General features: G+C 36.5%; 2 protein-coding genes across 2 annotated transcripts in view; one reads left to right on the forward strand and one right to left on the reverse strand.

The window, feature by feature from the left end:
- The window catches only part of DLEC1 (DLEC1 cilia and flagella associated protein), a 36,913-nt gene extending 26,414 nt beyond the window's left edge, over positions 1 to 10,499 (forward strand). Inside the window, 12 exon segments of the mRNA XM_072412559.1 lie at positions 345 to 460; positions 1,173 to 1,243; positions 1,980 to 2,203; positions 2,853 to 3,020; positions 4,372 to 4,494; positions 4,612 to 4,706; positions 5,068 to 5,158; positions 5,935 to 6,129; positions 6,759 to 6,920; positions 7,043 to 7,196; positions 8,563 to 8,686; positions 9,512 to 10,499. Of these exon segments, the coding sequence (XP_072268660.1) occupies positions 345 to 460; positions 1,173 to 1,243; positions 1,980 to 2,203; positions 2,853 to 3,020; positions 4,372 to 4,494; positions 4,612 to 4,706; positions 5,068 to 5,158; positions 5,935 to 6,129; positions 6,759 to 6,920; positions 7,043 to 7,196; positions 8,563 to 8,686; positions 9,512 to 9,635 (1,647 nt within the window). The 3' untranslated portion in view covers positions 9,636 to 10,499.
- A 328-nt stretch (positions 10,500 to 10,827) lies between these two features.
- The window catches only part of LOC140331500 (mitogen-activated protein kinase kinase kinase 3-like), an 84,494-nt gene continuing 68,900 nt past the window's right edge, over positions 10,828 to 26,421 (reverse strand). Inside the window, exons 10-17 of the mRNA XM_072412560.1 lie at positions 23,716 to 23,780; positions 22,714 to 22,806; positions 20,998 to 21,186; positions 20,207 to 20,355; positions 19,440 to 19,571; positions 19,040 to 19,169; positions 17,544 to 17,721; positions 10,828 to 16,395 (exon numbers count right to left, since the gene is read on the reverse strand). Coding sequence (XP_072268661.1) covers positions 17,600 to 17,721; positions 19,040 to 19,169; positions 19,440 to 19,571; positions 20,207 to 20,355; positions 20,998 to 21,186; positions 22,714 to 22,806; positions 23,716 to 23,780 — 880 coding nt within the window. The 3' untranslated portion in view covers positions 10,828 to 16,395; positions 17,544 to 17,599. The remainder of the gene's footprint in view (positions 16,396 to 17,543; positions 17,722 to 19,039; positions 19,170 to 19,439; positions 19,572 to 20,206; positions 20,356 to 20,997; positions 21,187 to 22,713; positions 22,807 to 23,715; positions 23,781 to 26,421) is intronic.

Below are 26,421 nucleotides of genomic sequence, written 5' to 3' on the forward strand. Positions count from 1 at the left end.
CTCATATGTCACTGCCACATTGCAGTATAAATTTGAAGGGTTAAGGTAGTGTTAGGTTAGCAGTAAAGGGGAGGGTTCTAGAATCATATGAGATAAATTCTGTTCCAAATACACACATAATAAAAGTCAATCTATTATTAAGACCTTGAAACCTTGCAACTTATGTAATCCTTGCAATAGCTATTTCATAAAATGTAGTGACGTGTTGCTTTATTAAACAGAAATGAAAGAAAGACTAGAGGATATACATACAGAAAAAGAGATTTGGTTTGGCACTTTGTCTACTGCAGTTTATTGTTTAAGTAATCATGTAAAATGGCACTATTCATTTTTATGTTCTGTAGGTTGGAGACCTAAGATCTAAGGAGATTCCTATATAAATGACTGTAAAGGGGTGCCCCCTATACTTCCAAATGACAGGGCCAAGACCGGAATGCCAGACGGAAGGACCCACATTAAGGTAATGCACATGTCCACTTTTTGGTTAGTTGGATGTTTGTTAGTCAGCATCTATTATTGCTCAAGAGCACAAGACTTATTTATTAATATTATTACTACACAGTATTTATATAGCGCTGACATATTACACCGCGCTGTACAAAGTCCATAGTCATTTAACTAGCTGTCCTTCAAAGGAGCTCACAATCTAATGTCCCTACTGCAGTCATATGTCTTTAATACAGTCTAAGGTCAATTTTGGGGGAAAGCAAATTAACCTAACTGCATGTGTTTGGGATGTGGAAGGAAACCGGAGTACACGGAGGAAACCTTCGCAAACACAGTAAGAACCTGCAAACTCCATGCATATAGTTCCCTGGCCGAGATTCAAACCTGGGACCTAGTGCTGCAAAGGCCACAGTGCTAACCTCTGAGCCACCATGTTGCTAAAACTTTTAAGTCTGATACAAAGTTACAGCTACTTAAACACCTGAAATGATTGTCAACTGTTTTTTTTTTTTTTTTTGCTGGTGGTGATCTTACATGTTTAGTTTGTGTGGGAGTACACATAAGTTTGCTTGCTTCACTTCACACTTTGGCAATTCAGACTGGTGATTGGTAAAAAAAAAACTAGGACTTCCATCTTAATGAGAGGTAGTTCCTAAATGGGAAGTATAAATAAAAGTATATATGGATGAATAATATATGAGTAATTATCTGTTTCACTTTTTTAGGTTTGGGACACATGTATCTGGTGGAGACACCATTTCACGCTGTCTGCGTATTAACAATCCAAGTCCTTTTGGTAAGTATTTCAGTCCATATTAATTTCTAAAGAACAGCAGTTGTATACTAATGAGGGGGTTAAAAACATTGTCATGGTCTACAGCAGATGATCCAAAGTATATCTAAAAATTCCTGCATTACATTCTAAACAAATCTAGTTACTACTATATGATGTGCAAGCCTTGTAAACAAAATTAAACTAATATTTACCTAAATGTAATTTACCTCCTATGACTGCCTAAGTTTTTTAATTTGTGTTTTACAAACTTTACCTCCTAGGCCATGCAGCTTACAGTGGGAGGGTTTCAGCAACAGAAGCAGTGCTGGCAATCCAGAAATCAGTGGACATTACTGGGTGTAGCCAGGGGCTGATTGACAATATATAGGCTTGTGAATCAGTGACAATACTTTAGGTACAACCTACATAAGATTTGTAATTCTGTTCTAAATTCAGGAGCAGTGCAATAGTTAACATTGTAACCACCACATTCCAGGAATTGTGTAGATCCTATATTTTGCTATTACAGCCATTATATTCTACTACACAAGAATTGAGCTAGATACAAAAATTGACAATTGCAATGACAATGGATGGTTTTTAGATTCTAAAGGTTTTATGTGGCTGTTATACAATACATCCAGTCTTCAACTTTGTCCAAATCCTTTTATAGGCTATTGAATATAAGTAATACTAGTAATTTATTATTATCCGGTGTATATGAACTACTCACTTATTTTCATTTTGTAACTTTCAGACATCCGACTAGATTGGGAGACATACAACCGAGAAGAAAACAACTCTAAACTTGTAGACCTTGTGCTGTTGTATGGAGACCCCTTCCCACTGAAGGACATAGATGGGAATGAAATTATGGGCTCCAGTTTGGATATCCCAGAAAGTGGAAGCTCATTTCAGGACTGGGATAAAATCCCCAGTACATCAGGATCAACGTCATCTGTTTCTCTTAGAAGCCCCAGTGTAAGTTTTTAAGTTAAAGGGCTACCCCACCATTATCAGTGGCATCTGGTCAACTAAATCAAGGCATCCTATGTCCTGAGAACTACAGAAAAAAGAAATCTCCCATCTTATATCAGTTTTTGCCCCACCTCCACAAATCTACTTACATCTTTCTGTGGTGGGTAAAACTATTAATTCTTGATCAGTTATTGGATCTCTCAAATCACATACCTAACAACATTGCAATTTTAGGTACACAAAAGCCTTTCTGTGTAAAAAAAACACAGGTTTTAACAGTCTTACTGATACAGACATTGTAAAACACCAGATCTGGATTTGGCCATCTTTGCTGCATTATGCATATCACAACTAAACAGCAAAAAAATTCTTCTCCTAGGGTTTATGAGGACCTTTCAGCTCCTATTAGGTCACCTGACGCAGTGCAGTAGTAAGCATATACACAACATGGTGCTACCAATCACCTATAATAGGTTTAAAGCCAGATGGACACTGCCAATAAATAATGATGTAAAGCAATCCTCCTAACTTCATAAACAACTAAACATTGCTAAAATGTAATACTTTTGGACCATTAGAAAGTTTGCCATTTTTTGTTTTGATGGAATTTCTTTCTCATACCGAGATTTTTCTGTAAATCTTGTTCCTTTAGCATATAAATGGTGTGGAACAGAGTGCGGAGGCAGAGGAAGACGTGTGTGGCAATCATGATAATCAAGAAAGAGGATTCTCTCCAGAACATAAATTAATCTCTGTCATTCTGAGACCTCATGAAGGAGTGGCCTCTGATTACCCATACTGCATTACTCCAAGGCAGACAGTAAGCCAAAAGATTACTTTAATTACAGAATCAATTCGCTAAATAGTTTGGTAGACAAATCAATATAATTATAGCTTGTTTTGCAGGTGTCACCTATTACTACTTAATACAGTAGAACCACGGTTATCCAGAACTCAGATAACCGGAAAACTCGCATAACCGGCACCGGTGCTGGTTAACTGAGATCTGAGTTCCGAATAAGGAAAGCAGAGCAATCAGCAGAGCTCCGCTGATTACTTTGCTATGTGATTGGCTCAGGAAAGGGAAACCCTGATAATGCTTTAGCTGTCATCAAGGTTTCCATTTTTTCAGCCATTCAGCACTAGAGGTGAATAGGGACAAGTCTCCCCAATCAAGTCTAGGGCTGAATGGCTCAGAAAATGAAACCTCAGTTATCCGGAAACTACACTTATCCGGAATCGGCCATTCCTTGTGGGTGCCAGATAACTGAGGCTCTACTGTACAGTGGTTGCCACATTTTCCACATTTATCACACTGTTATTGCTATGGAATGTTTTTGGAACTTCAAGACGCCTTTGAGCAAAGAAAAATGCCTAACATACCCTCTATCTTGCTTGCCTTTGGTTTGTTACATATATAAATTAATGTTTTGTTTTGATTTTACCAAAATTTTGGTAAGCTCCTGTAGCAAATGAACTGCACATAAATCTCAAATAGCCAATAACTATGATTTACAGATAATTTCCCTTCTTTGTTTTGAAGATGAGAACAGAGTGGTTATTGCTGCCATAACACCAACACCTTCCTATAGAGCAAATGCTGCTCTCTATAGATACAAAACTGTAGAGAGTGAGCATCGTCAACCTAGGACTAGAACTGTCAGGATCATCTCCATAAAATAAAAAAGAGAAAACTAATCCAGCCAAAAAGAAAACCAATGTAGTCACAATGACTGGTAACAAACAATTCATATCAATTTTGTTTTTTTTTCAGGTTTAGATACACTCCAAAGTGTGTTTAAGATAACACCTTGTTTTTTTAGTTTTTGTTGTAGACTGGGGAGGGGTTATATCCTCTGGCAAGAGAGGCAATATCTTCTGGGGCGATTTGCCCCTTTACTTGTCCAGTTTACAGAGACAGGAACTACAAATAAATCCTACATTTTATTAGGTAAAATTAGAGCAATAGGTGGGGGAAACCTTGCAGCATAGACAAGATTTTTGGTGACAACTGATTAGATTTCCTCTCCTTTCTAGGAGATTTCTCCTTACGCCCGTTTTGTTTTCAAGACAGCTAGTGACATTTACCAAGTGACGTAAACAGTTGTGCGAGTTGTAATTTGTGTTACATTTTACAATGTTATATCTAGTCTTTGTATTATGTTTAACAGATTGTTCCAGCTGGGGGTTACAGTAGCATACATGTATCTTTTACTCCTCTCATGCTGTCTGGGGTTACCAAGAAGGTAGAATGCAGCGGATATGCCCTGGGATTTCTCAGCTTGGATGACAAGGTTAATGAATTTTTATAGTTCATTCTGATTTGATTTATATCTAAGTCTTTTGGACTTTAAAAGGCTTAGTTCATATAGATGCATTTATTAATGTACACTTTTATCTCTGATTTTAAGGCGGCTATACTGGTACCTGGGAAAGTAAAACGGCAACATGGGTATGGGGTGGAACCAATCAAAATGGAGCTTCAGGCATTTGTGAAGCCAGCATTGTGAGTACAAGTTTCTACCAACAAACTACTAGGAGCCTCTATATTCTGCTTAGGGTTTTATACAGTCCAGTTCTGTTCTGTTTACCAGCTCAATAACTGAAGAAAACTTAAATGTCTGTTTGAGGTTTATATCTGTATTGTATCTAGTTACAATGTATGTGCATAGTGATATGTGCTCCTAAACCCATTTATTGCTATAATATTGATGGTTAGCTCCAGCTGGGCTTTAAAAAACAACATATGTACATTTCACAATATTTTGTCTCTATATTAACATGGCTGCTTTGTCTTTATTAGCGTGTTGCCTCTGACTCATTTTTAAACTACTAAGTATTACTATTGTCTTATTTATTCTTTGCAGGCTCACTGTAGAAGTGGAAGATGATGATGAAGAAGGGCTGGTGTTTTATTCTGTGGCAAGTGACCTCATCCCAGACAGGAAAACCTCTTCTGTTAGTATCAGCACTGATGTCTCTGAGCAATGTTATGTTTCATGCAACCATGGATTCTTGAGGGTTGACACCCAATGCATAAGATTTTAACTTTCCTGGGTTAAGAAGATGATTGTGGAGTTTGTGGGTTATCTACAACCGCAAAGAATGCAGACACCGTGTTTAGGAAATGCTGAATAACAAATCAGAATTTTTAGAGCATTGACCCATTGGGCCTGATTTAAAAAAGCTCTTCAAGACTAGAGAGCATACACTTTCATCAGTGAAGCTGGGTGACACAGCAAACCTGGAAAAGGTCTGGTCCAGGACTGAAAATATTTGCCAAAAAATAGCAAATTACTTTTAGGAAATTCATTCCAGGTTTGCTGATTCACCCAAATTCACTCATGAAAGTGTATCCTCTCCAGCCTTGGAGAGCTTTGTTATGACAGGCCCATTGTGAGGGAGAACTGTAAAGAATAGTCACTGTGCAATCCTGAGTTTGTAAAGAGTAAATATTACTGCCCCCTTTTACATTGATTTTTATTTTATAACCCATTGTATCAAAGAAGGGATACAGTATGTCATTGCTGTATTTGTCAGCTCATTACATTACCAGAACACCTGCAGCATGTCCGTTGATGAGCCTGGTAGAGTGTGTGCAGCAAGATTTTGCAAACACACTTGTAAAACTTTCGTTTTCAAGTTTCTTTATTGAAGTCTTGGAATTTAGTGTTGCAATGATCAAAAAGTAATCCAATAACATCAATTCCGTTATTGTTATGTTTCCTCTTCAGATATTAACTGACATTGAAACAAATCGGAATCTGAAATTGATTAACTGCACAGAGACTCCTCTGTACTTCCGTCTACTTTTGTCCAAACCTTTCGCTGTTTCCACCACTGATCCAAACAAATATGTTCGTACATCCCAAAGCGACCGCGAGGAGCGGGGAGGTCAGATGGTGCTTCACCCACAACAAAATACACTGGTAAAAGAAAATTTTTTCAATAGTTACATACTGATAACATTTATAATGTTCTCTGTTCTAAATGATCCCCAAAGTGTTCTAAACTAATATGAAAAGTGTTCTTCATTTGTCCATCATTGTTACCAGCCTTCTTCCATATGTTTAAATTACATAAAACATTTCCACCCAGCTTCTGGTTTAGCTTTGATGGCATTTCACCAGCAGTGGGATATGGCATTACTTTGTCACGTATTTATCAAGTCATTAGTGTAATTCGTCAGTCCATGCTTTTTGTTGTTTATCCCCTCTCCTTTTCCAACACATGTCCACCACTGGCTCCTCACTGTCCCCCCTAAATAGAAAATATGACGTCCAAAAATGTCAGTGCTAAGGTGGTTTTTATAGTTAAAAATCTGACCAGATTTAACAGCCTGAATATGACTGGTGATAAAAAATCAGTGAAAAGCAGAGGCCTTCTAGACTTCGGATAGCACACTCCCAGAGAAAATTTTAAATATAACTCAGATCAAGTAAAGTGGGTAAATATTCTGACTTTAGTACAATTGCAGTGTTTTCTGGGTAGTATTAGTAACTCACTAATTGGTTTCATGTTTCCTGAAATTGCTGTTTATTCTGTTTTTGCTGTACAGGTGAAAGTGTCCTTCTGCACCACACTGGAACTGCTGACCTACCAACATCTTCCAGAGGATCAGATGCTGCCAGGAGTAAAGCTGCTGCAGTCAGAGAATGGGGAAAGGAGGCTGCACTTTTCCCAGCAGTTACTGATTGAGTATAGTAATAAGAGCACACAGGTTTGTATTTCCCTACCTCTTCTCACTGAGAAAAACGGACCAGATCAGTAAAAGCTGCAATCTGGTATCATCTGTAGTATAACAGTACATCCTCTGATCCAGACTTGTGTTTATCTCTGCAGCAAGTGGCACTTAGTGCATACATAACAGTGCCGGTGTTACAGCTCTCAAGTTACACGGTGGATTTCGGTACATGCTTTGTTGGACAGACAAGGACACGGGAGGTCTTCCTCCTCAATAAAAGTGGATCTAAAAGCTACTGGACAGCTTTGCTGGGTAAATTTTAAACACGCATTCACATACATATTTATTTGCTAAAATCAATAATAAAGAAAAATTATATTTTCTCTTGTTTCCAATAAATGCATACATACTGATTTTAAGTAAAGTGAAACCATCTGATCAGTTACCCAATAACTACAAAACGTGATCTTAACATCGATAAAAAAAGAGAAATTAAACTATATCACATAGTTTAGAAATAATTTATTGGCCCTCCATAAAACATATACATACAACATGAGTCACAATATGTAAAACTTTTCGTAAGAAATGCAAATGAATTAATTACGTTATTGTTTGTGTAGACTGATCCCTTAGGAAATTTATACAGCTCACTATAGCCACCCAGTGGCTACATCCCAAATTTAAAGATATACTGAGCTATCCATGTGGATACAAATCAATCCTGTTTTAATTTTTTTAATCCCTATTTTTTTGTTTGAGGCAAGGGTGTCCAACTCCATGTTGGAGGGACAGGATCTGCACATATTTTTTAGTATTTCTGTAACAAACAGCGGTAAATTTACTAACATGTGGTTCACAAAGCGTCTGGAAATTGGTCTGTTTATACGACAATCCTGACCTGGAGATGGACATCCCTGGTCTAAAGCATGCAAGAGGGATAAAATGATTAACTCACCATTTATAAGACACATTCAGAACTGAGTATCTTTTTTAGACATTCAAAAAACCTCTCATCTTGCATCCTGCAGACCAGGAATGTCCAACTCCATTCAACCAAACTATGGAATAAATAAATATTGAAAAGTGGGGCTTTATTAGCTACTACTTATTTCCTAAAAGTATTAAGCATAATCTGGATACCCTATTAAACAAGTAATAGGTTATGCATGTAAATATTGCTTTTATTTCAGTTTTTAATGTTTCCCCTAATTTTCATTTCTGATTGCTGTCAAGCTCAGATTAAGGTTACCTACCGGTGCTAATTAATCAGATGTTTTCACTTCTGTATTAGTAATTAGGTGTTGATTGGACACATTATGGATTTGTCATGAACAAGAACAACAGCACAAAATGCTTCAAAGCATGTATGGTTTGTGTTTTTTTGGTATAAAGCCTCACAGTTTTATTTTACCTCATTTGTGTTCACCACAGCATTTAGGTGTGAAGAGGATCAACCTAATCCCATCAATGTTCTCATGTCCATGTATATCCCATCAATGTTCTCATGTCCATGCAAAGCTCATGTAATTATCTGTTATACATGGCAGGACAGCTCTATGTCAGCAGAGAAGAAATTGTTGTGTGATATGAAGACAAGACTGAATTTGTTGGTGATTAGCTGCTAATGTAATGTAAATATACATAAAAATACCTTATTGTTTTTTTTTTATTTTAGACAAACGAGAAAGGCACAGCAATCGGGAGGTATTTTCCATTTCTCCCACCAGTGGAGTGCTGGATGCTCATGTCAGCCACACATCGGGTAGTAAAGAAATGTTATTGGTCACATTCACAGCAAGGTAGGGAAACATATTGGGGTAATGTGTAACACCAGACAGAACAGTATTTGTCACTGAGCATCATACACTGTCATACACAGATTTCAGCTGGATGTAGATACAATTGATCATTACACTACCTATAGATAATCACTAGATTCTCTAAAATAATTTCATCCTTAGGCTGTACACACGTCTCATCCAATAATCGACTCAGGGCTGATATCGGACATGAATCTGACGTGTGTACAACGCTCGTGAACAACGAACGATCGTAATGTAGTAGTGAAGAGGAGAGAGAGCAGTGGGGGTGCCGCTCCATTGTTTTCCCCCCTCGCCTCTCCATAGAACAGATCGATACTATTTGGACAGTGTTCATTCATGCATCGTGCAGTCTTTTGTCGTTTGAAAGGATTGTGAAAGATCTTTCCAACGACAATTAATGCACATGTACCCAGCCTTATTTCTAGCTACAAAAGTACTGTCATTATATCTTCAAATTAGTGAACAGAAAGACAAGAATGGCATTTCCCGGGCAGAAAGCATTTTCCTCCCTCCTATAGTAAACCATGTTTTAAATCTCAACTTGTTTTAATAATTCTTAACAAAATCCTAATCTTTAATAAAATAATAAAACCAAAATATACTCCTAAATCTAGACCAGCAAACAAACCTTCACAGATTGCAAATGATATAATAAAAGAAAAATATTTTTATAGCAGGCTCTATCCAATGAATGTTTTGAGGCTTTAATGTGACATGCATGCTTTACAAAACATACTTCTTTTTTGTTATTCTGATTAAAATATGATATTTTTAATTAATTCTGTTCTCTATGTTCTTCAGGACAAACATTGACTATGAGACATCAGTGACAGTGCACGGCATGCTGGGAGAGAAGCCACAGAGATTAATTGTTAGAGGGCGAGGATCTTATGATGAGAAATATGAAGTTTTGTTTAATGCATAGCTCACCATTCTGATCTACATCAATATTCTAATGAATAAGTAAATGTAAAATAAAGTGCACCTATATTTCTTGTAAAAAATAAGTTATATTTGTAGTACAAAGCACAGCAAGCACATCTTTAAGTACTGCAAGTTAAATTCATTTGTTGTATGTTAACACAAAGACACATCTATAAAACTAATTTTTCAAACCAACTGGACCTTTCTCAAGTTACGGACTCTCAGTGGTTTTTTGAATTCCTGAATGGTTGTTTGCTAATAACAAAGTAAATCAGACCTGCATATGTAATACCTATGATATATCTATATTGATGTATGACAATGGCCATGCAATGTTTTATAAGATATTTTTATTTCACACAGACACAAAAGTGCTGATCATTCTAGTCTTTGTTTAAAAAGCATTGGTGTGTATTTGGATCAAGCACTTGTGATAAACTACAGGTCAAAGCTGTATCTTCAGTTTCTAAATTAATTGTAAAACAATTCTCATAATTAAAATGTTAAACATTTTTTAATAAATTACTTTTTGACTTCATGTTGAAGTTTAATGCAATAGTTTTTAGACTGAAGAGTGAGAGCATTCCATAGATCAAGCTTTTGTAACAATGTCACAAATACACCAAGGCAGGAGGCAAGGATTACTAAAGAATTTAAGAATGTTTACACAATGAACTGTATATTGATTAATTCACGTAAAACATGAATTAATTGATTACACATGTAAAATGTACATGTTCTGCCACTGACAACCACTGGCAAATAGGGGGCCTGCTGTTCAATTTAACAGTCCAGTGTTTACCTTGCCCCCTCCCCACAATATTCACATCATGAGACCTAGGTGAATGTTTTTTTTTAAGAGATATTTGCCACACTAGAAATAAAACATTGGTAAAAATGGCCAGCACTGAATGGATATTAATAGATATTAATTATAGTATGAGAAGTATAGAAATTAAGCACAACTTATAAATGCAATTTGTATACTAGAATAGCAGAGTTTGGATAAGACATTATAGTAAATCTCATTAAGAATAGTACTAGATAGTCTTCTGACCTGAAAATATAAAAGCAAAATGTATGTGCATATATATATATATATATATATATATATATATATATATATATATATATATATATATATATATATATATATATATTCGCCATAACCCAACACAACACAAAATAGTCAATTGTTTTGGTTTTCTCAAATTTACATTTATTAAAAAAAATCTTGATTACAAGGGATAAAAATATATAAACAATAATTGACATTTTAAAAATGCTAAATTGTGATCTCTGGATTTACAATAGAATATTTGTGAATTGCCCTAATAAGTAAGTTCTGTTTGTACAGGCATCCACAGCTCAACTATATACAAGGCTTTTCATCTTTGGTCGGTAGCAAGTGATTTTCTGCCCTTTGCCAATGGTGGTGCTGTTACTTTTATTACATTGTAGGTGAGTGGCTGGCATGTGAAATAAAAAACTCACATTTTTTTTATTAAAGGCACATGAAAGGTATCTAAAATTGCAATGAGCTTTACTTCCAAAAACTATCATATCAGTCCCATGAGCCATATGAAGGCCCATAAGTCTGTCTTCTGGTGATAGTTACTCCTAATGCAATGTATTTTATTAGCTACTAGGTAAAAATAAAATACAGCTTTTGGATCTACTACATTACTTACTGAAACATCTTGAACATTCAGTGTCACCATATACTTGGCGATGTATGGTTGGGTTTTCCTGAAATGATGCAGATCAGGTATTCTGATTTAATGCTTGTTCCATTTGGAGACTCAGGCACAACCAGGCATTTAGCATTTTTAGAAAGGTTAGCAGAGGCAGTCCCTTCTATCATACAGATTTCCTTTAATGCCAATGTGTACTGCATCATAGGGTTCCATGTGGCACCTTTGTGTTTGCTGTCACCCAACTTTTGGGGTAATAACAGAGTAGGTGCAAGCCTCTCTCATGTAATCCATGACTGAATGACCAGCTCCAAGTATTGTCAGGTATGAAATGGGGTAATGCCTAAATTTATGCAAATACTGACTTTCTGAAGGTCATTGTTTGCGTAGCGTGTATTCAGTTACACACAGAACAATAAACTACAGGATTAGGTATTAAGGTGCCTGCTATCTATTAATATGCTTAGGTATACTGCAGATTGCATCACCAGTCTCTGTAGAATTATTTTGTGAGAGTATCTCAATAATTGCATCCATTCCACCATGCAAAAATTAAACATGGATTGTTTATGGATTGGAAATGACATTCTTTGGTTGAAATCTTCCAGGTCCTTCCTTCCAGGTGTATTTCAAGAGCAGAGATTGATTCTCTACCAGCGAATGTCAGATTCACTGTTTTATAAATAGGCTCCTATGTGTACACAACATTTGTAAAGAAAAGCAGCATTTGTTCACTTGATACATATTTTGCAATACTTTTGTATAACAGATGTCATAGCTGTAGCTTTACCATATTAGTATCGATCTTGTAAGTAATTTACCTGCATTTTGCTAAAAAAATGCAGAATAAACAACATCTAAATCAGTGTTTACTTTTACAAGTACATTTGGGGACTCTGGTGGGGGATCCTGCCCAACTTGGAGCAGTAGTGGCTACAATTGAGGCCTTTTCAGAGGAGCTATCATTGTTACTGGCCTGAGTGAATTTGTTATGTACATATATTCACATAGGAGTCTATTTATATTCATATATATAGATGAATAGGAAATAGGAGTGCAGTATGACTAACTATCCAGAGGATTATGAAAATATATGGAGCTCGTTGAGGCCAGTGACAATTATAGCTCGTGTGGTGGACACACATCTCTCTCTCATGTTTTATCCATATTTTTTTTTTTATGTAACCATCTACATCAAAAACCATGACCAAAGAAGATGGGATGGAATTATGTTTCTCTTTTTTCTCTCATTGCAGTCTCCCATTTTTACATTCTTACAGCAATATGAATATAGATGAAGCATTAAAACATTGTCACATAACACATTACTTTTGTTTTTATTATCAAAAGAGACAAAAGTGAAATACAGTCAGTTCGGTCATTGATGTCTTTCATATTGAGGGACTCTCTCAACTATTAATCCCAGTCTGAGTTCACTGACCCCACTCCAAAAAGACATGTACAGAATGTAACTGGGTCATTTAGGAAAGAAATCATTTACAAAAAAATTGACATTGCCCATTGCACCCCAAAGACATCAACAATACAGTCTTGTAGTTTTCATAAACATTCCTCTTAAAGGTGAATCCAGCCATAAGGTTAAAGACATAGCTGAGCTGCATATATGTTTAAGTTCTGTTTTACCTGTCACAAGATTGAAAATGTATTCACATGCTGCTTTGATCCACTTACCCTTCGGTGCTGTGTACTTGCATGGCGTTATTGTGACTAACTACACTTATTCATGTGTGTCACTGCCCTGCCTCTTGTCTGGCCTTTGGACTACACACATACATTTCCACTCCTCCTCACCTGGAGTTTATAGACTTTCTATACCACCTACAAATCCCCCACCAATTCCCAACAGCTTTCAAAGTTAAAATGATATTATTTCATTAAGGCAGAAATAAAAAATTCACCTATATTTAAAAGCACAAACTAAACAGAAAGTTCAGGTTTAAAACTCCTGCAAGTCTTGATTTTAAAACAACCCACAAACAAACGCTGCCCCAGCCACTGCTATAAAAAGGTCATTTTATACAAGCTGCACCCCTTATATTTTATTATTATGTTCATAAGAAACTTGTGCTGTATGTGTTATTGGAAGCAGCATGCTGGCTTCTTTATATTCACAGCGTCATTAACTAAATAAACCATTAAACCAGAGAAAATAGAAATGGCTTCACAAACTATAGCGAATCTTGTGACTTTTCTCATCCTCTTCAACAGCCTCATTTTTCATACATTGGTATAACTGAATTTAGCCATAAATGTTCAGTGGTGGCTAAAAGGAGGAAACACAGCCTTATTGTGGGCATCCTTATGGTACATAGAGCCCAAGCAGTGGATATAGCCAACAGTGGCCCCCTTTGTCAAACAGACTTGGGGCCTCTACGGTGACCCCTGTTGGCTGAGGAGGGTCAGGGGCTCTCATGCAGAAGCACTTTCTATGTCTGTCCCTGTAGAGCTCTGTCTGCAAGATCTTATGTTCAAAAAAACGAACCAAAATATAAGCACTGAAGTCGGTAAACTAGAAACAGCTGATTATTGGGAAACATTCCAGCTACAACAAAAAAACACAGGATGTTACACATATCTAACCTGCAAGGCAATATAGAATATGACATAATAAAAGGACACTAATCTACCACATGATCAGTGGTCTATAGTAGAATATGGTTCCCCTTCCTTTGGCACTTTTAAATATATAGAAGAAGTGCAAAGATCAGGGCTGATCTCTAGACAACGACTAACATCTAGGAAAACATGGGCACTTGCATTAAATATGTTTATTTTAAACATAGTGCATTACTGCATTCACTGGTGTTTTGTAATATTAACCTTTTCATAAAACAAAAGGCCCAATATAAATCCAACATTTGATCTTTGGCAACAACCTAATAATATATACTGAATAAGAATCCAGTGCTATTTTTATCTAGTGCTCCCTTCTTTCATTCCATCATTCTTCTTCACTTCTTCCATCATTAAAAATATAGACCATATAATATATACATTTTCCTAATTTACACTTGTTAGGAAATGCTTTTGGTTCACTGTATAATAAATTAACCTTTCCACTTGAATGGATAGTACTATTAGTTCTAATGGTACTAATAGTAATAATTTTTGTTTTAATTTCGGCTGCAGAAAGAAGCTGATAGAATGCTATGGGCAACAAGAAGTTTTCTTAGCATGTTATTCACAGACAAGTTTTGGTGCGTTTTGCTATATTATGCTTCAAAGTGGCTCAATTTATAAAGCATCAGAAGATAAGTGAGTGTCCTATAATGATCTGGTTTAGATGTCTTTGTCCCCCCAATCCCTGGATAATTCTGCCTTCTGCATTATTGGTATGCCAAATCCCTACAGTACAGTCAGCATCTTAACTTGCTGTAACCATTGTGCCTGATTTGCAATTACCAACACTGGGTGTTTATTTCACACTGAAAATCTATAAAACTATCCAGAATTTAAGACCTTCAAATCCTATTCTTTTCATAAAAAGTTAAATATATCAGTACATATGTTTGTTCTTTGTCTTAAATTAAACTGCAAGCCAGGTGATCTCCCTGTTGTCCCTTGTAAAAGAACATTGTACTATCTGGATCCTAGGAAAACAATGGACTATAAGACGCTGCTCAGTGTTTGGATCTGTACAATCATTAGCATCCACTTCTAAAGTTTTACGGAATACATCCTTTCCTTTTAGCAAATCTTTACACCTTCATAAAATGTTACCAGCTTTAAAAAAAAATGTTCAGATCAGGAAGCCTTATCCCAAATGTGCAATGTCAGGTGATGCCAAGATCCCACCAACACAAACATCTGAGCCAAATGAACCATTCCCAGTGATAGGAGGTAGGAACATAGTTCATGGCTGTGCCTGAGCAGGTAACAAGACAAATTCATTTAATCAAGACTGCTCTTATTTTATCATTTAGCCCCTACATACATTGAAATTGTCATACTATTCTACAATATCTTTCCTTATCAACCTTTTGTGTTTTAACTTAAATGTAGCAGCTTTCTTGGGAAAAAAGGACTAAAAGACTCTCAAAATAGTTGTTACCCAAAACTCATTTAGAGACAATGATATGTCTTGAAGCTAAACTCCTGGCAAACAACTTAATATGCATGAGAAATTCATACATGGGAACTGTTTGTAAATCTGTGCAGCCATTATTGTCATTTAGATATTGCTGTTGGACAGCACAGCCAGATCCCTGATCCCCATTACAGCAGCAGCACAACTTGGTTCAAAACACTGATAAAATACACCACCAGCTTTCTGAATGTTCAACAAATAAGTGGAAGAACAATAATTTGGTCAAATCTGTTGGAATGTTTGCTGTCAGCAAATTTGTAGAGCCTGCCTGGCTCATATCGCTGACCCTTCCTGGCATCGCTGGTACATGTGCTGCTCTGCAAGGGATTACAGATTTTGGCAAATGTAGGTACATGCATTCACTTCATTTAAAAAAAAAATCCCTGCATTCATTGGAACTTTTGTAATATTTGCATTGTTCAGTGTTTCATAAAACAAATAGTCCAATATAAATCCAAATACAATTGTTCTGGCCAATAAAAGACATACAATCTCTGACTTCTGATCGCCTTCATTACTGTATTGCTTGATACGTTTTATGACTAGTGGCAGTGTGTTGATGGTAAGTGTTCCTCCATCAGTGTCCATTATATCCCCAGGATGAGGGAAGACTCTGCAGCCTCTTGAAGAACACAAGCAGCAGGAAGACGCACGTCTTTGTGGATTCCTTTTTTTGTGCATTTTTTATGATCCTTCATTTGTTTACATTGTCTACACTGACACAAAACAATTAAATACTATGACTAACGAAAGGATGCCTTAAAAGTTCCTCCGCTGTGGGCCTCCTTTTCTCTTCCACGAATATTACTTTCATGAAATCTCTACAGGAATCTGAAACATTGTCCGGCAGCCTGGGCTTTGTTGGCTGGGTAGCTATTTTAAAAATGGCAGCCATTGCTTCATATTCTGCCCACGGTGGTTTTTCTGTCAGCATTTCCACAACGGTGCAGGCCACACTCCTTTAAGACAAACAAGAAAAGAAGTGAATTAGTCTTCTAGAACCATTCCTTGAGAACTTGGTATATTGGCAAATTGGGATAAATAACAAGCGGCCTATGTTTAAAGTTATGCAGCTGGATGATTTATGCTTTTAGGATAACCTCGAGCAGAAGAGATGGAATAATAATAAAGATGGATAATAAAGTGTATGGGAAAAAACATAGTTTTTTTATATTTAGATTAAGAAATGTTGAAAACCAATTTGTGGTATTTAAGTCTACTCTTTATAGAAGCGAGAGGAAAATTGGCTGATGGACTTTAGGGTTTTTTAGATTTGCAGTTGACTACAGCATTGTACCACAGACTCAACCACACTCCTAATTGCTCCCATTCAAGCAAGTTGGAGCAGTTGGGTACTATTTTGTACACACGATTCTACCCAGTTGCATTGCGGAGGGATTGTGGCACGGTTCCTGGAATAAACTGTAAAGCGCTGCGTAATATGTCAGTGCTCTATAAATACTGTGTACTAATAATAATAATAATATATTGCAATCACAAATGTGAAAGAGGCCATCAGATCTTGTAACTTTGTAAATTTGTGAACACTTGAAGAGGCACATTGTATGGACAAATTATTTCCAGCAATAATCCCTCCTACAAATTTCTAAAGGTCACTAGCAATATAATAAACCGAATAGTAATTTAAGGTTAAGCCAAGCAATTTGTAGCCAAGTCTTTAGGAGTGAATAAAGAGCATTTTTTGGTGATCCTGTAAGTGAATCACAAGTAGATCTAGTCTATAGAATACTTGCACTTGATTGCAAAGATCTATTCAAATTAATCATAATTATGGTTATAATATCCATAAAAATAATGTTTAGAGGAAATCTATTGGTGCCTGCTGTGCTTCACTAACGGCTTGTTTACAGCAGTCTACAGCATGCTGCATCTTATTCAGCACAGTTCACATGGCTGTATTGCTTTTTTAAAACTTTTGGAAGTTTCAGCATTTTAGAACACAGTGTACTCAATTGTTTTATATTTTAAATGGTATTTCTAAGTCATGTTGACCGGTTATTGTACTGGCAATTTGTGTGCATTCAACAGTGTTCTTTTCACATTGATTCACTTAATCTGTCACTGGGGACTGATCTGGAATACCTACCACACATCCGCTTTCCTCCCATATCCTTCTCCGCTGATCACCTCTGGACTCATCCACTATGGGGTCCCTGTCACCGATTTAATTCCGGTCCCAGACATACAGATGGTTTGGATGCGTTTGCTGGCCCCAAAGTCACCAAGTTTTACATTCCCAGCTGAGTCTCTTAAAATATTGGCACCTGTACATGATGGATAAAACATCTGTAATATCATGTGTTCATAAGATAATCCTGTCTCTTGCTATTGTTATAAACGAGAACAAGGTTTAAAAATCCAGGAAACAGCCAGGCAATGTGCCATAGTTGGAGAAGCCAGGGCTTTATCTCTCGTACTCAGTCTTCCTGTGGTATCTCTTATTACTTGTACGCAGTGGTATCTAGGATTTAATTATTAGTATATACTATTTATTGAACACTACCTCTCAGACTGATCTAAAATGCCATTATTCCATTGTGCTACTCCCTTGAGTCATAGTAATTCCTGTAGAAATACTCTGAAGAATCTGACCCTGTTCCATAATAATAAAGGAATATTGTAGAACACTAAAATGATATGTATTATACTACAGACCTTGGCAAACAGCCATATTAGCAATGTTCATCCAAAGAAATTATGATTCTGAGTTTTGTGTGACTATCCTTCACTTGAGCTGAAATGTATTCTTTTTTTCAGTATCAGGAAAAAATCAACAAATAGCACAAACATGGAACAAAAAATGGAAGAATGGAACAAAAAAATCACACAAGAAGTTCATAAGAATAAATTCAACCTGTCAGCTTTGAAATAGAAATAAAAACAGCAAATACAAGAAAACCATTGTTGCAAAGAATGTAAAGAATTACACTCAAAAGCTGGAGGACTGTGTGTCAGGAGGTCAGGACAACCAACATTAGATTGCAGGTTGTCTCTGATCTTTTATTATACAGCTGAAAACATAGTAAGTAAAGCTTATTAAAGGGGAAACTATATAACATAAGCATCAGTTAATCAGCTCTGTAAACCAAACAAGCTCCTTCAGCAAAGCAATTAAAGAATAAGTGCACTTAGTATAGCCCTCTTTTACTGCCAATCCTTGTAACCAGTGCACAGCCCTGTACTTTGAATTCCAATAATGGAAAGCTTTCCTATAATCTCCTAAACCTTTAAAGACTGTAATATTCATGGCTCCAAAGAAACTATAATTTAATTTTCGAGAGGCAAAAAGAAGCCTAAAGCTCTCTCTGCTATCAGCAAATAATATGAAGAGATCATAAGCAATATTTTGATATTTACCTGACTAAAAATACTGCAATCATTTATATGTTTACTTCTAAATGTAAAACAAAATATATGTATGTTAAACTTTTGATAGGGAGTGAAAGAATATGCTCAGATCCAGGCGTTAGCAAAACTCTAGGTCATTTCCCCCTCACTGTTCATATCATTTGTAATAATAGTTGGTTCTATTGATTTAAAAAAAAATTATATTGTAACAATGTAGCATCTCCTTCCTCTTACCTTTAATGTCTCTGTGTACAATCATATTGCTGTGTAAGTATGACACTCCTTGCAGAATCTGCCGCGTGTACCGCCGGGTGACGTTTTCTGTAAGTGCACCATAAGCTTTAAGCTGGTCTTTGATCGATCCCTATAAGAAGAGGCCAGAAAAGAAAAATGACATCAGAGAAAACAACCAACAGATATCACTTGGAGTTTATGGGGGGTCAGGTCACATGCTGGTTGCTTGAGTTCTGGATAACAGGCACTTTACCGTATATTTAAGTAATCTTTATCTTTACTAGGAGCCTGCTGAAATTATAATTCCTCATTTGAAAGATATTAACAACTGGTTCTTATTCTGGACAGTGCTGAAAGTCCTTTTAGTCATAGTATGATTTACAGAGAATATGCAGCTTACCCCTGGCATGTACTCTACGAAGATGGAGAGCTTCCTTTCTGTGGGGTCCCGCAAACAGCCATAATATTGAACTATTCTTTCATGTCTATGAATCTTCAACAGCTGGATCTCGCACTCCAGTGCATTCACCTCCTGCAACCAAAACAAGCACAAGCTAGTAAATATTTTAAACACTGAATTATTGCAGTAAAACAGAGCTGGACAAATCCTACATATCAGGTCGACAATGTGCCTAAATTATTATAGTTGGCCCAGTGTTATTATTATAATTTTCCCAGTGAAAGAATGCACTCACAGGCTCATTCACATGATAACCATCCCAAGCCTAGTGCTGCTAGTCAAGCTATAGCAAACATTTAACAGGTTAAGAACATACAATGGATTAGTGTCAATAAAATTGACACTACTGTGCACGGGAGTAAAGATCTCTGCTACTATCTACAAAAGCCCTATACCATACATTACAAAAAGATTGTAATTTAATAAATTAGCTGAAAATTTTCACCCAATAAATTGTGTAAATATTCACTTTAAATATTACCCGATCCTGTACATATGAAATATATACAACAGAATTTATTTTTACATGATTGGATAAGTAAAGTGAAGCTTTTCAAAGACTTCATCAAATCATCATATGTCAATGTTAATATGCACCATAAAGAAACACAAACAAAGTCACTGAATCTGTTATAATGTTTTAGAACCTTATACACCTAGAAGTAAAACATACAAAACTATTCAAAAAAAGTTTGGATAGCACTCACCTTGCTTGTCTCCTGACTGTCTGGGTCAAAGGGCACCTGTTTGACAGCCAATTCCCTCCCTGTGTCCACATCATAGCAAAGGTACACTTCCCCAAATGCTCCTCTTCCCAACAGCTTTCCTAATCTCCAGTTCTCAGGGGCCTGTGGAGCTATAACACAATTCCTGTTAGGTAATACTTGGCTTAACACATTTGATAACAAACAAACATGATAATGTTATCAACATTTTACTGCATTTAACAAGCCCATATTAAGTTTTAAACCTTTGGACTTTATATAGTCCTGCAAAGACTTATATCTTTAATTATTTGGTAATGACTTAAAATATCTCCACTCCTGTACTTCATGCTGGCACAGTACATTCTTCCATTGCAGAGGAAGAGAAGGGGGCTCGTCTGTTAGTAGTGGTAAATGAACTACTGATACTACTGTGGGGAATGAGGGGAACTACTGATACTACTGTGGGGAATGAGGGGAACTACTGATACTACTGTGGGGAATGAGGGGAACTACTGATACTACTGTGGGGAGTGGGGAATAAACAGCAGTTACTACAAACGCAAATATTGGTGGTAAATATTATAGTAGGAAAGGAGGCTGGTTTATGTAATTGGCAGAATTTGGTATTGTTAGAACTTGGGTATAGGTAAAAAAAAGTTTTGCGATAATCGGAATACTATCTGGAATGATTAGTGTGGCTTGATTTTCTGTTTGCATTATGTAAAAATGGAAGTCTAAATTTTTAAAGCTTTGTTTGGTATCTTGTCCATACACACACACTGGATACTTACATTTGTTGCACTGGTCAGCAGGTGGGGGATGTAAAAATGGTAAGCTTTTCTCTAAACTTCTCCATCTTGTTTTTCTTGGCTCATCAAACTGCAGAGTACTGTCTCCATTAACACTTCTTGTTCTGCTGCTGGGACCCAGCTGGAACAGATTTTCTGGGGGTACGTAACTTCTAGGAAATGTCCGACGACCTACACAGCACAGTGATAGAAGATTACCAATCTGATGTGATGGAAAATTAAGATATTAGAACAGAAAATATTTAGAACAACAGGGGAAGGTAGGTTGTGGTTGATTCCAGGGCCCTTTCCCTGTGGAGCCTTTAGAGCCATCCTAGCCATAACCAATTGTCTTCCAAGTGGGGCTAAATATGATTAGACATTGTGGGTCAAAAACATGCACAACCTTTGTGGAACCTTCATGTTCTGTAACAGGTTAACAATCAATCACCGGATGGGCACCCACAGTACATTTCCTATGATTACAGGTGAAGACATACAGGAGCTCCCCGAAAGGAGCATTATTCGTTAAGTTGATGAGGTCATATAGGATTCTTAGTTTTAGCAGGGTGTTATGTAAGTTGGTAGTGTTGGATACAGTAGGTATCGGGACGTGCATGTTCTCTGTAGGGAAGCTGTAGGGTTACGGGATTCTCAGTCTACAGCACTAAATGCAGTTTGAAGTTCAGGTGAGCATTAAATCTTGCACTGGGGCTTAAATGTTGCAAGCAAAGTCAGACATTGTCTACAAAGTTATAAGGAAAAGTGCACTTTTGTGATAAAAAGTAACGGCTGGGTTGCTAATTGTGGCTATGGATGGTTGGTAATATGTGGTTAATCCTATAAACTTGCAGATCTATAATCATAACTTCTATAATGCAGAATTACCATGGGAATAGCAAAGGCTGGGAAATGAACAGCTAAGCATCTGCTAATCATGATGGGAGTGGTGGAAAAAAGCCGATATTCTGGAACTAATTACAGATGCTAATAGGTGTTAAAAGTGCACTCATACTTTACTTGTTACAACAGCCTAAACTAAGGTTCCTCCAGCGCTTACTAGGGGTTCCATCTTCTTAGATAATCCTTCGCAGATGATTAACAACTAATGTCAATGAACATTTTAGCTTCCTGTAAAATGGTAATTATTCCTAGTAAGGAAGACTCTTCCCCCATCAACATATTGGGGCCTTTCTCCCACTTTATAAAAATGTGTACTTCACTCTATCAATGCAATGGGACCCTACACCACTTACCACTAGTGTAAGGGGGCCCTTTTCTACCAACTACCAATGTTAGGGGACACTTTCACACTAATCGCCAATGTACCAGGGTCTAATGACCATTATTGTCAGGAAAAACAACAATTTTTACTGCCTGCATTTCATTTCTTTTCTGGTCATGATCAACTGATTTCATTATAGTTCCCCTACATGTAGAGCCTGTGTTTCAAGTAGGCTAAGCTTATCCCATTTGTTACTTTTTTTTTTTGTATCTTAGTCCATTGTTCACACTTAGATATAGAACTATAGGTTTCTCAACATTATTTCAGGAGTTCCACCATGATAAAAGGTTGAGAAAGGCTGCTGAAGAGTGTCAGATGAGGCATGGGTAAAATACTAAAAACAAATGGTGAAAGTAATATTTGTTAATAAAAATTCATTACTACAGATGGTCTCATCCCCTATTTAATTTTCAGGGCTAACTTGAGCTACTCACCATCGTTGTAGTCTTTCCGACTTTGGGAAAAGTGATACTGACGGGGAAAAGTGCCTCCTTTACCAAACCTCTCAGGACAAGGAATTTCAAAATCTAAAAACAAAGAACATTTATCAGAGCAATTATTCTACAAACATTATATGAATATTTCAGGATGGTATATCACATAGCAACTTTGAAAACTTTATATGCACTTGTTCACTCCACTGCACCTTGTTAGTATGCAACTCTAATTGACTCAGTAATTCATACAAAAGAACAGAGAGGGGTAAGAGCAGGGAACTGGTACAGGGATTAGGACAGTTTATTTAACCCATTAATTGTTCATCTTAAACCCGATTGTATGGTGGCTGAGCAGGGACCTCACATTTGAGACATTATTCTCAGATCTAACTTGGCCAGATCAGGACACTGACATCCCATGTTTAAAGTGAAGGTAAATACACGTATAAGCTGGTCTAGTTTTCTTAAATTCGTGCAAAATAAACCACTAAACTGCACTAATGGAAAAATGTGTTTTCATTACAAAACATGTGTACATAACTACCAATAAGAAACCATGACAAAAAAGTGATTTTTCTGATTATTTTGAACACTAGAAAAAAAGGTGAATTTTTTTGTACTGTAGCACAATTTATTAGGATTTCTGTGTTTTGTGAACCCCTCAGCTTCTTGGTTAGCAGATGTTCTACACTGGCTCTTGTAATAAAACTGAAGCAATATCCATTTTCTGCAACAGCCAATCCAATTCTTTTTGCCATTCTTCAACTCTTAAAACAGAAATTTCTCTCCTTCACTTTGTTAATAAAGGCCACAATGTTTCCACATAGATCATGAGACATTCAGCTGTCATTATTCCCAAACTCTCAATCCCTTTCTCTCCATTTCCTGTAAATATTCAACATTTAAACCAGCACTCCACACAACATAACGGGTTAAGAAGAAGAAAGAGACAGAAGGTATATTAGTTATACTTTTCCTAAGTTTTATGATCTTTATTACCTAAATATTCGAAGCTGTCTTTCAGCTGACCTTTTCTTCTTGGAACTGGCGTAGAAAAAGCTGGGCTGCAGGCCAAGAAAAAAACCATTCCATTACATGGGGATTCCCCAGAAATAAAATAACCACAAGACTGTTAAAGAAAACATTTAGCAAACAAGCTTTGCTGGGGCCCTTAGAGACCTGACAGAAACTGTGTACTCTCGGGGGCCAAGGAAATGAGACACATCTGGAAAGATGGGTACAATATGGAGTCTCTTCATAGGCAGATTCTCTATATGCATACATATATACACAAATACATCTATACATAAAAATCAAAACAATAAATGAAAACTTGAGAAAATGTATTTTTGCCTATCCAGTTATAAAAATGACAACGCAGCTCTGTATAGCTTCTACCTCTATCATTCTGAGCCCTGCTATAAAAAGATTACCCTGAGGCTGATTTTAAGCCAACTTCAGGTGCTTATAGTATATGCATTTAAAAGGATATTTAATATGGATTTACTGAATACAGAGCCGTATTTACTGGTATCCTTTAAATCTTGCTGTTGCTCACATTTTCTAAATACAAAAAGATATGGTATTTTATCAGCAGCAAACTTATCTGCAAACTAAAAATATTAATAAAAAGTCATCCTGTATAAATGATGAGCAAAGTAAAAAGCTGCATGATCTTTTACTGAGGCCATAAAAGTGAAATGCAAATGTCTGCAAGTGTAACTTCTACAATATTACCAAAAGTACAATATATTGGGCCTGATCTATTAAATCTCTGGAGACTGGAAAAGATGCTATCATGGGTGAATGTGGGCAATCCAGCAAATGGATTTGGAAAACATATATGAAATAACAGGAATTGATTTTTTGAAATAAATTTCAGGTTTGCTAAATCATCCAGGTTCACCCATGATAGTCTATCTTCCCAAGTGTTGGAACAACTTAATAAATCAGGATCATTGACTCACATTCCAACAATCATGTTCTTTTACTCTTTCTTTGGTTCATACATTTTTACTCTTTTACCCCTATTTACTGCTAAAATCATAATCTATAGCAGAATAATAATCTGTCCCAAATCCAGAATAAGAGTAGAGGAAAATAGCACAAACAGCAAGGGAGTGTTCAGACATTGCATTGATGGAAGTTAGGCCAGTATAGTTAGGCTTTAGGCTTTGTAGAGATGATTAATAATTCTCACTCAAAACGATAGTTACTAACTATTTTGGGTGGCAGTTTTAGGATCATTGTACAGGTAGGATATTTGGCTAATGATGAGTTGACTGGTTTATAGAGAAAAAAAGGGCGAGGGCAAAAGGTAGGCTGCTAAAGGAACATCAATAATCATTGCTTGTTTATTGATGTGGCAAGACAGATTCTTTAAACAATGTTGTGTGACATCTTTACTGACCCTAGGTTGGCCTAAAATTACCAAGAATGATTATCTCCAGCCACCAAATTCTAGCGTTTCTAATACACCTTGTTGTTTGCCGTCACAAGACATCAATGTGCAGTGTTGGTGTTACAGGCAGAATAGCTGCACATTTCCGGACACAAAACAACTATGATGTGTGCTTTTAGTGATTTTGTGGAACCTTAAAATAAAAAAATAAAACCCAGCTAAACCATCAGCTTAAATCAGCTAAAACATTAATGTATTTAATGCTAAAAAAAAAATACAGTTTTTTTCTGTTCTGCAGTGTGATAGAGGCAACATATGAAACAGAAAATTTAAAATATTGTCTAAGCAATTATTAGAATTTACCCTTAATATTTAACAGGGACCAACAATAGCTTGCTTTAAATGGGGCATTACTAATAGTGAATTAGTAGCCTGTGTTCTCATGTCCAATCATTAACAAAATGATTTTGCCATGGTTGCCTTAGGCTGTGTTGCTGTATATTAGAGTGTGTCTATATGTAGCTCTGTGTGTGTTACCCATCTCCGTCCTCTGATTGTCACCCTTTGCCTTAGTTATGTGAGCAATGTTTATCCAGCAGACAACCATCAATGGGCAAAGGTTTTCCTAGCTTCCAAATCCCACGCACTGAACTGAGGAACAGAATCTTCCTGCTTCTATACAGCACGGTACATATTTATTACCTGACATCATCTGAAAAACAGACAACTGCCCAGCAGTGCTGACTGTGTGTAGAAAGATGAATATTAGGAGATTGTAGGGGATCAATAGCCCTAGGAATAGTTTAAGAATCGGCCTGAGATGAGCATGATGGTCATGCTAGAGAAAACCTAGCATTAGACCAGGGGTCCCCCATCGTCATTTAGCGATCCAGATACTTTTCCAGATTTTTAAATGACAGACTACCAGCGATCTCCCCTTTCCATGAAACACTATCTTTACAGCGGTTCCTCATTCAATGTAACCAGCGACAATTGTTAGGCATGTGTACAAAGCCTTATTTTACAATAAGTTTAATACATTAAAACAAGTAATTAACAAGTGATAGAATTCTAAACTCCCGATTACCAAAAATAATTATAATGTATAAATAGTGTATATCCAGCAAGCCTTTTTTTTTTTTTAGCGTGAGATAGTGTGAGATTCAATAAGGACTCCTGTCGAGTTTTACTGTTCTGTATTAGCTGTCAAAACCTAACAGTAGTTCCAATTTGTTCATAAGCTTTCCAAAAAAGAAAAAAAAAGAATTCGCTGGGGTTACACTTTAAAATACATCTGCACTTTT

This window comes from Pyxicephalus adspersus, chromosome 5 (genome assembly GCF_032062135.1).
Source record: "Pyxicephalus adspersus chromosome 5, UCB_Pads_2.0, whole genome shotgun sequence".
Lineage (NCBI taxonomy): Eukaryota > Metazoa > Chordata > Amphibia > Anura > Pyxicephalidae > Pyxicephalus > Pyxicephalus adspersus.